General features: G+C 43.4%; 1 protein-coding gene across 1 annotated transcript; it reads left to right on the forward strand.

Moving 5' to 3' along the window:
* The first annotated feature begins 10,267 nt into the window (after positions 1-10,267).
* On the forward strand, positions 10,268-10,714 carry LOC142443282 (cdc42 effector protein 5-like). Its single transcript, XM_075544751.1, has one exon. It carries the CDS (start codon positions 10,298-10,300, stop codon positions 10,712-10,714), a length of 417 nt encoding a protein of 138 aa, XP_075400866.1. The 5' UTR covers positions 10,268-10,297.

The following is a 10,714-nucleotide window of genomic DNA, read 5'->3' on the forward strand; positions in this document are numbered from 1 at the left end:
AATATTCACGATATGCCATGAATAGCTAATAAATGTTAAAATGTTGTAGGCTACATTTAAACACGCTGAAATAACTCTTGGTACCTAACTCCCTAACTATTAATTGCTAATCAGGAGGGGAAGGGGAAGGTGGGGGGAGAAAGAGGGAACCTATCACAATGATCTATGTATAACTCCCTCCCCAGGGGGATAGACAACAGAAAAGTGGGTGAAGGAAGACATCGGGCAGTGTAAGAGATGAACAAATAATACTTTACAAATTATCAAGGGCTCATGAGGAGGGGGGAATAAAAATGAGAAGCTGACAGCAAGGGCTCAAGTAGAAGGAAAATGCTTTGAGAATGATGATGCCAACACATGTACTAATGTGCTTGACGCCATGGATGAATGTGTGGATTATGAGAGTTTTACAAGGCCCAATAAAATGATTTAATAAAAAAAGAAAATACAGCATGATCAAAATTATAGCATTTATCTCACAGAAAAGGAAGTGCAAACTTATTCAGATTAAACCCTGAAACAGGGAATTTTTTCACACCCATTCTGTGATGAAAGTCATGAATTTAGAGTCCTGTAGTTTTCTGTAGTGCTGAAGGTCCTCATATACTGATGAATTAATAAACTAAACCAAGGCATTCGTGTGCACATATAATATTAGAGTGACTATATAGACACACATATATGTATGTGATACACATATATTAAGCTGGACAGCAGAAAGGATTGATGCTCAGCCAAACACTGAAGTTTGGGGACTTGAACACACTGAGCCATGGATGCTCTAGGTAGCATTGGACCCATGGGCTTCAGTTGGACTGGGCTGGGATGTTCTCTTGATGAAAAGCTCTCTCTTATGCATATGTCAGTGTCTATAGTTTTATTTTTCTAGAGAACCCAGCCTAAGGCAGATCCCCATAACATTAGTGTCATATGAGGCCGAAAAGGTGTACCTTGACATGCTGCTCTTGGAGAAAAACACATCACAAGGAAAGTGTGAAAAGATAATCAACAATTTGCTGACACTGAGCCAGTCCTATGTTCCTCTAGGTTTGTGGAATTTTGGTGGGTGAAAATCTATTTACAACAAAAGTATCAGAGGGGCCAGCCCCAATCCCAACTAAGAGGACAGCTGCCCCTCCCCACAGAAGAATTTACTTCAGAGGACAACACTGAAGCTACAGCTCAGGGAAAAGGACATGCCTGATCAGAGCACACGGGAGAAAATGAAGGGGGAGGAAGAGAGAGTGGAGCACACATCCTGGCCCACCCAGCTTTGAGGACAAAATGCCTGCTCTGAGCAGCCAATGCAAAAAGAGGGACTGTGGCTGCCCTGTCTATGAGTCATGACATCCCCCACTGACCTACAGCCCTATAGGGGACAACACTGGAGACACAGTGTGGGAATTGCATCTGATCTGACCCCACCACACCCAGGCAAAACACTAAGGGCGTCATGCAACAGAACAGCAAGGGGAGCAGAGCAAGGAAGTCCCAAGAGAGTACCAAAATTAGACTTAGGGGCCAGGGTGTGGCACGCCATCAGACTCCACAGGAAAACACTCCTAAAGGTCAACACACAAACCTCTAACTTTTTACAGGCTCTTCTCTTTTTTCCCATTGATTTTTTGTTGCTGTTGTTTTGTTTTCTTTTGTCATTTTGTTTTGCTGTTTGTGTCTGTGTGTGTGTGTGTGTGTGTGCATATTATATCTGCAGTTCTAACTAGATAATATAGGTCGGATAAACAATCTGGAGGAGAAAGCAACAGGACCCATGGTTGGGGAGGGGTGCATGACATGGGAGAAGGGGAGGTGGGGGAAAGAAAGTGGTGTTAACCAACCTGGGGAAAAGGGAATAATCAATAAGTGATCCAAAATTGTGGGAAACATAAAGGTTTCTCCCAAGTCATCTCCCCCAAATATATGTTAGACTTAGGACACTGCTCACAATTAATGGTAAATGATTGTCAAGTTATACCCCTGAAGGCAGTCAGCTGCCAGAGGACTGTCTAGTCCCACCACAAATAGGGCCCACTCCCTGCCATTAAGGACAATGAGATACTTCCCTCTAAAGGCTTCAATTTGGACCCTGCAAGATGGGTTTACAGTACACCTTACTGATAATGATTTCTATAGTGAGCCAGAGAACAGGTCAAACCTGCTCAGTGACATCCAAAGTTAGGCTGCCATGCTGAATCTCAGGTCCGCCCATCTTGTCACATGCATAACCTTACTCCCTCCTCTTCCAACAGCATATGAACCCCTACATCACCCCACTCCCATTACTATATTGCCTATAGCACAACACTTTCCTGTGATGGATTTCTTCACCTGTAATTAGGGGGCTTGCACATCCCCAGATGATATAAAGCCTTGGTTAGCAATAAATATTTCTCTCCCCATGTGGACCACCAAGTAAGGCTGAGGTGAGCATGCTACTATGAAATGTGTCTAACTCCATTATTTCAATCCCTCTTCTATCTCTCATGCTCCCTATGACTTTACTATAATCTTTACTTATTATCACTGCACAATTGCACCAACTGACCTGCTGTGATGTGTTAGGGGCTGGCCTTTCCCCTGATACAAAATAAGTGGCAAGGAGAGTGTAAGATGCCTGGTAGGGATTGATCAAGGCAATGTAACTGAGAAGAATTACTGAAACCCTGAAATTACTGAACTAAAGACTGAGCATGATAGTGGGACAAGAGGAAAGTAAAAGGAAATAGAGGAAAGAACTAGGAGACAAAGGGCATTTACAGAAGTCTAAATACAAGCATGTGCATATGTAAATATATTTATATGAGAGTGAGGAAATAGATCTACGTGCATATATTAATAGGTTTAGTATTAAGGGATCAGATGGACATTGGGCCTCCACTCAAGTGCTCCCTCAATGCAAGAACACTTTGTTCTGTTACCTGGCATTCCATGATGCTCACCTTCCTAAGAGGATAGCTGAAGACAATTGTGTGCAAAGCAAATGTGAAGAAAATTGATGGTGCCCAGCTACCAAAAGATATAACATATGGGATCTTAAAGGCTTGAAGGTAAACAAATGGCCATCTAGCTTAGAATCAAGAAAGCCCACATGGAAGAAGCACACAACCTATGGATTACAAGGTGTCGATGGGATCAGTATCGGGCATATTGTAAATGAAGTGGAGTGAAGATTGGGGATCCAAAACCCGTCTGTCAGCAACTGGACAGCCCCTTACAGAAGGATCATAGGGAAGAGACGAGGCAATCAGGGTACAGTGTAGAAACAATGAAAATACAACTTTCCTCTAGTTCCTAAATGCTCCTCCTCCCCTCCACTATCATGATCACAATTCTGTCTTACAAATCCAGTGAGACCAGAGGATGTACACTGGTACAGAAGATGCCTTCGGGACCAGTGGTGAGAGTCGTGATATCTTGATGGTGAAAGGAAGGTGGGGCAGAAAGGGGAAACCGATTACAAGGATCTACATAAAACCCCCTCCCAGGGGGATGGACAACAGAAAAGTGGGTGAAGGGAGACATCAGATAGTGTAAAGATGAAAAAATAATAATTTATAAATTATAAAGGGTTCATGAAGGAGGGGCAGTGAGGAGGGAGGGGGGAAATTGAGGAGCTGATACCAAGGGCTCAAGTAGAAAGCAAATGTTTTGAGAATGATGAGGTAACACATGTAGAAGTGTGCTTGACACACAATGGATAAAGAGATAATAAATAGATAAAGCTATCATGTAAACCTTGTAAAAACACAGAGCTCTTACAAGGCACAACACACACATAGCCTCTCTGCACAAAAGGTCAACACTCACATTTGTAACACGTAAGGAAATTTAGTAGACATACAGTCACACTTGATATAAAAAATCAGTATAACACTAAGAGCCTTATATTCATGGGGGAAACATGACATGCATGCCCCTGAGAGGAAAGTACTACACTTGTTTATGTAACAGAGTATTCCCATTACTCAGCCCACATACTGCAGTAGCATCAATGAGTATGAAATACACACAAATATATATACACACACACACACCTTTTTTTTTTAATGAAAATAATCATACCTACTGAGGCCAGGTTTCTAAAAGTTTCCATCATCCCATGTCTCTATACTTTCCTCTCAGAAAGGTTCAGCAATGCCCATTCTTCCTTGGAGAAATTTAGAGCCGCCTCCTCAACAGCCAGTGTCCTAAAACATCCCATAGATTCTGGTTCGGCAAGGTATCATGCATTCCATTATGTGAAAGGATGAAGATGACAGTCCTGGGAAACAGACACAGGGGTCTTGTTCTAAGGATTTCCATCAGGGTTTAGCTAACCCACTTCACCCACTAGATTAGCAGTTTTGAACTTGTAGGTTGCAACCACCATGGGGGTTGAATGACCCTCTCACAGGGGTCTCCCGTTCATAACAGTAGCAAAATTACAGTAATGAAAATAATTTCATGGTAGGGGGGGGGGTGACCACACATGAGAAACTGTATTAAAGGGTGGCAGCATTAGAAAGGTTGAGAACCACTGCACTAGACACACTTCCTCACTAATTACATGTTTTCCCAAGGACTGCATGCTTCTAGCATAATGAGTTTATCTCTGTACAATTTGTCTTTGACCAACTGCAGTCATATTTCTATCTAGCTGTTTCAGAAATAGAGAACAGTCAGAACAAATAAATCAGATGAATGATCAAAAATAAAAGCCTTGATTCCACATTCATATCCTCTCTTCCATTGGAGGGAGGATAGAAATTCACCACCTTGGTGAACAAGCAGCCATCTAGCTCAGAAGCAATAAAGCCCACATGGAAGAAGCACACCAGCCAGTGCGATCACGAGGTGCCAAAGGGACCAGGTATAAGGCATCATGCAAAAAAAAAAAAAAAAAGAATATATATGTATGTGTGTGTGTGTGTATGTATATATACCACAGTGAATGAAGGGGGAAGTGCAGAGCGGAGACCCGAGGCCCAAGTGTCGACCACTGGAGATCGCCTCATAGAGGGGTTTAGGAGAGGAGATGGGTCAGTCAGGGTGCAATGTAGTACCGATGAAGAACACAGCTTTCCCCCAGATCCCGGATGCTTCCTCCCCCCAACTACCATGATCCGAATTCTACCTTGCAGGACTGGATAGAGCAGAGGTTGTACACTGGTGCATATGGGAGCTGGAGGCACAGGGAATCCAGGGTGGACGATACCTTCAGGACCAAGGGGTGAGGGGTGATACTGGGAGAGTGGAGGGTGAGTGGGTTGGAGAGGGAAACTGATTACAAGGATCCACATGTGACCTCCTCCCTGGGAGATGGACGGCAGAGAAGGGGGGAAAGGGAGGCTCCGGATAGGGCAAGATATGACAAAATAACAATCTGTGGATTATCAAGGGCTCATGAGGGAGGGGGGAGAAGGGAGGGAGGGGAAAAAATAGAGGACCTGATGCAGAGGGCTTATGTGGAGAGCAAATGCTTTGAGAGTGATTAGGGCAAAGAATGTATGGATGAGCTTTATATAATTGATGTATGTATATGTGTGGACTGTAATAAGAGTTGTATGAGCCCCTAATAAAATGTAAAAAAAAAAAAAAGAATTAGGGCAAAGAATGTCCAGATGTGCTTTATATAATTGATGTATGTATAAGTATGGATTGTGACAAGAGTTGTATGAGCCCCTAATAAAAATGTTTTTTAAAAAAAGCAATTCACCACCTTGCACAGGACCAACCAGAATATTTATCAGAACGTGAAACACAAGGTGAAAGCAAGATAACAACTAGGAAACACTGCAGAATTTGTTTTTTTCTCTTTAGCCCCTCCTTAACCATTGGAGAACTGCAGGTGTGAACTAGCAAAGTAGCAACCCAAAGCCCTAGAGTCATGGTATCCTCTTGAAGAATTCTACGTGATGATCAAGAGGTGACATATTACCTGATGATAGAGATGATTGTTTGGTGAATTATGAAGTTTTCGGTAGTGTGTCTATGTTACTTGCCTACTTTCCAGTCACTCTGCAGTTGCACTCTTGTGTATTTTGTACTTTCAAGGAGATAGGACAAGCTATTGAAAAGGGGAAACTGGGCAAGAGTGAAAGGTAACAATAGAATATAAATACCCTCTGTACACTGGTACAGATAGGAACTGGAAACAGGGAATCCAAGGTGGATGATCCATTCAGGTCCAGTGGTGAGAGTGGCGATACCAGGAGGATGGAGGGAGGGTGGGGTAGAAAGAGCAAACTGATTACAAGGATCTACATATAACCTCCTCCCTGGGGGATTGACAACAGAAAAGTGGGTGAAGGGACATTTTGGACAGTATAAGATATGATAAAATAATAATTTATAAATTCTCAAGGGTTCATGAGGAAGGGGGTAGTGAGAAGGGAGAGGGAAAAATGAGGAGCTGATGTCAGGGGCTTAAGTGGAGTGCAAATGCTTTGAGATTTATGAGGGCAATGAATGTACAAATGTGCTTTACACAATTGATGTATGTATAAATTGTGATAAGAGTTGTAATGAACCCCTAATAAAAGAATTTTTTAAAAGAAGAATATATGTAGATATCTTGAAAATTTTCCCACTCTGAGACAAAGTTACTGTCACGTAATTATTATGGACTGCTCCCCTAAAAGAATACTGGATACTTACATAAATATACACTAAGCTCATAGGATATATTGAAAAAAGAGCACAATATGTTCAGTATCATAATAGCATGTCCTGTTTGCTGATTGGGAAGATGTAGTTAGATTCCAATTTTCTTATAATTTGAATGAACTTCAGTGCATTTGACTGTTAAACTGTGTTAGGATCCTAGTACTTTTACACCGGGTTTTGACATTTTTTCACATTTTAGATTTTTAAAGATTTGTTCACATTTGCAGCTCATGGAAGGTCGACTAGCTGAACATGATGACCACTAGCATTCTCTCAGCTGTGGGACTGGCCTCCATGACTTGTCATCCTTTTCTTCCCACATTTTTTGAGGAGACACCAGTACCTGGAGAAGGACATGGTGCTTGGTAAGGGAGAGAGAAGCAAAGAAGAGAAAGGCCTTCGCCAACATGGATCGACACAGGGGCTGTCGCAATGGCTCCATCATGGGAACATGTGAGGATGGTGCAGGACAGGGCAGTGTGTCACGCTGTTACATAGAGGGCTTTAGGGGCTGGAATGGACACGAAGCCCCCTAACAACAACATAGAAAAGGTTGCACTTTATGCTAAGATTTCACAGCATGGCCAACTAGCTATGACATAAAGTCACATGAGCTGTCACAGTCACTCCAAAATTCTGCTACAACAATGTAAGCTTATGTCGATCCAATAAGCCTTTCAAAATCTCATCCACAGCAGTGCATCGGGTGCCATGTTTTAAAGGCTTCCCATTCCTTCATGATGAACCAAATGGACTGCTGTCAAGTACATTTTAACTCATTTTGACCATAAAACATGGAGTGGAACTGCTCGCTAGTGTCTCCAAGTCTGTAAATCTTCACGGGCCCACGCAGCCTCCTTGTCCTCCCTTGATGGGCCTGGAATGCTGGAGCCACAGAGGGTCTGGCCAGTGGCCCATCGATTAAACCAGTGAACCACTAGGGCCCCTTTCATACAACATGTTCATGATCAAACACTGCATTTATCCAGCAACCACGATTCTGAGGCAATTTCCAAAAAGATTTGGCCACATTGGCTCATCTAGTCCTTTTGTCACTTTTAAGCAGATGTTGCTCCCAATGGGATAGAGCTGAAGTCACCAACGTTAATCACAATTTCAGTATTGCTCAAATGGCAACTTGTTGAAACGGGTCAGCATGTAGGTCCATGTGTATACAACTAAATGCCTGGCAATTACATTTCTGTTCATATGCCGAGAGTTTGTTATTCTGTCAGTCATCAGTTACAGGGATGATCTAGATCTTCTGTGTAGTACAAAGAGGAGATGAAGAAAACAATCTATTCAATTCAGATATCTGGAACTCATTGTTCTGGAAAAGCCAGGCCCCTCAGACAATACTGTTACCTCAGGGCCATATAACTGGCTCTTGCTTATAAGAGATTTTTAGATTGATTGAGCAAATAAAAAACCATTGAGCAAATCAGAACAAAACCAGACCAATGTGTTCTGAGAGGGCACACCATTCCCAAACCAACAGTTCAACCCTGGACACATGAGGTGGCTATGAGTTGAAAATGACTCCACAGCAACTAACAAGAACAAAAGCACAAGGTCAAATGATAATAACTCTTATGAGAAATGCAACAGAGGTGGAGCCTAAGCATTAACACATACATATTTACATTTCATGAGCTAGTGTAGGAGAAATAAAATGATCACTTTAGGAAACACTAGCCAGAGAACCCTGGCATGATAAGGAAATTCTAACAACATGGGAAGGTTCTGTGATGAGTTTGCAAATGCTCAGTTCTATTTCAGTTTCTCAAACATACAGGCAAAGGAGTCAAAGAGCATCCAAGTCTTCATGGGCCGGAGAGGGAAGCTCCATGGTCAGCCACCAAATGAAAAGCTCATTAGCAATAAGCATTCATGGAACTTCCCACACTGGAAAAATAAGTGGAGCATGAAGAAGCACCAGCAAGAAAGTAAAACAAAAGAGGCAATATTTAAAAGAAATGCAAATGAGGATGTTCAGGTTTATGACCAATATGTGAAGAGCCCAAAGTCACCGTTCCAGTCTCAGAGAAAAAAGCTGACCATGTTGAAGTCAGACTACGGAGGTCACAGGGCATGGTTTTCTTTCTGATGTACATTAAAAAAAAAAAATTACAGTCATTGAGTCAATTCTGACTTAAAGCATCCCCAGAGAGCAGAGTAGAACAGGACCTGTGCGCTTCTGAAACTGCAACTCTTTAAGGGAGTAGAAAGCCTCATCTACTGTAAACCAGTGAGTGGTTTTGAATGGCTGAACATGTGGGTACCAACCCAACACATAGCCCACTACATCACCATGGGTGCACAGTGTTGTAATATATTGGAGAAAACTAGATGGTAACGAACAACAAGAAAAGCATCCTTTTAAATGCCTCTAATTAATTACGCTAGTTAGGACCCAGAGCAAACATCTGTCCTCAATACAGAGGGGAGGTGAACATAGGTACTCTCTCAGTTGATTTCCACTGTGAAAACATTCTGTGTACCTGCCTATGGGGCCCTTTTGTTTACAAGTGGTTTTCCTTATCTGCCCTTAGTAGTCTAATCAATTGCATTCAATGAAAACAGTGATTTGAAGGATGTGATGGGATTAACTAATGGGTAGTCCAAAAGAGTTTGTTCCTAGAGGAGAAAATACCAGACCACAGGGTATTAGGAAGGAATGTACTTGCTATGTTTTAAGGATAGTCAAACCCCAGGTTGAACAAATAAATTTTAATAAGGATGAAGGAGGTCAGAGAGGTGTGTCATTGAGACTTCAATGAAGAAATACAAAAAGATTCAAATCAATAAAAAAGTAGCATGTTCCAAAATTTCATACCATTGTGTGTTCAACTTCCCAATAAGATCACTAAAGACAAATGGGGATGAACAACAGAAGAGTGGGTCAAGGGAGACATCGGACAGAGTGGATGGATGTATGGATTGTGATAAGAGTTGTCTGAGCCCAAAGTAAATGATTAAAAAAAAAATAGCATGTTCCAAAAAAACTCTCCTCCACTAATATATCATTCCCAAAACTGTCACCAAAAATATTTTATTTTTTGCACTTCACAAGAGTCCACAAAAAATGTGAATCAAACTGCATTTAGCCTCAAATAAGTAATAATTGGTCAAGAACAAGGGCTGGCGTTGTTCACACATAAATCCCTGCCACCACATCTGGTCCAACTCACAGCAGAGCTATCACACACAGCAGAACTCCCCGTAGGACTCCCACGCCTGCACATCTTTACTGGAGCAGGCAGACTCATCTTTGCACATTTCTGGTGAGTGTGCACAGCTGCCCTTGCAGTCGGAAGCCCAATATTTAACCTACTGGACAAAAGGGCTCCTTTGTTCACGTGTCCCACATACAATAAAGTATCATTACAGGAACTCATGAAAGACCTACAGAAAAAGAAAAGCAGCCCAGAAAGGCCCACCAATTTGTAAGGGAAGCTAATTCCTGACATATCAGGCTACACAGGGCTCTGCCTGCAAGCACTCACACTTCAAGATGCGGGTCCTTAAATGGAGTCCCTGAGTGGTGAGAGCAACTGAGTGCTCAGCTACCAAACAGAAGATTAGAAACTGAAGGCACGGAGCTCCCTGCAGAGCCGGGGTTGCGACCGCCCTGCCTCCTGAAGGCTGCAAGATGCCGGTCCTGAAGCAGCTGGGGGCCCCGCAGCCCAAGAAGCGGCCAGAGCGCGGCGCGCTGTCCATCTCTGCTCCGCTCAGCGACTTCAGACACACTCTGCATGTGGGGCGCGGAGGCGACGCCTTCAGGGACACCTCGTTTCTGAGCCGCCACGGTGGCGGGCCGCCCCCAGAGCCCCGCAGCACCCCCAAGCCCCCGCTCCGTGAGCCCACCGACCCTCTGCTGACCTTCCACCTGGATCTGGGCCCCTCCATGCTGGACGCCGTGCTGGGAGTCATGGACCCGGGTCGACCCGGGGCGGCTGCCCCAAAGCCGAAGCACGGCCTGGACCCCAGCTCCGGGGCCCAGCATCCCAGAGCTGGCTGCAGCGCCCTTGCTGACCTGGAGGTGGACGACGATGTCATAGGCCTGTAG

The sequence above is a fragment of the Tenrec ecaudatus genome, chromosome 3 (assembly GCF_050624435.1).
Source record: "Tenrec ecaudatus isolate mTenEca1 chromosome 3, mTenEca1.hap1, whole genome shotgun sequence".
NCBI classification, from domain to species: Eukaryota; Metazoa; Chordata; class Mammalia; order Afrosoricida; family Tenrecidae; genus Tenrec; species Tenrec ecaudatus.

What these genes read in the sequence shown, in the direction of transcription:
- LOC142443282 (XM_075544751.1), top strand. Translation starts at nt 10,298, where the DNA reads ATGCCGGTCCTGAAGCAGCTGGGGGCCCCGCAGCCCAAGAAGCGGCCA.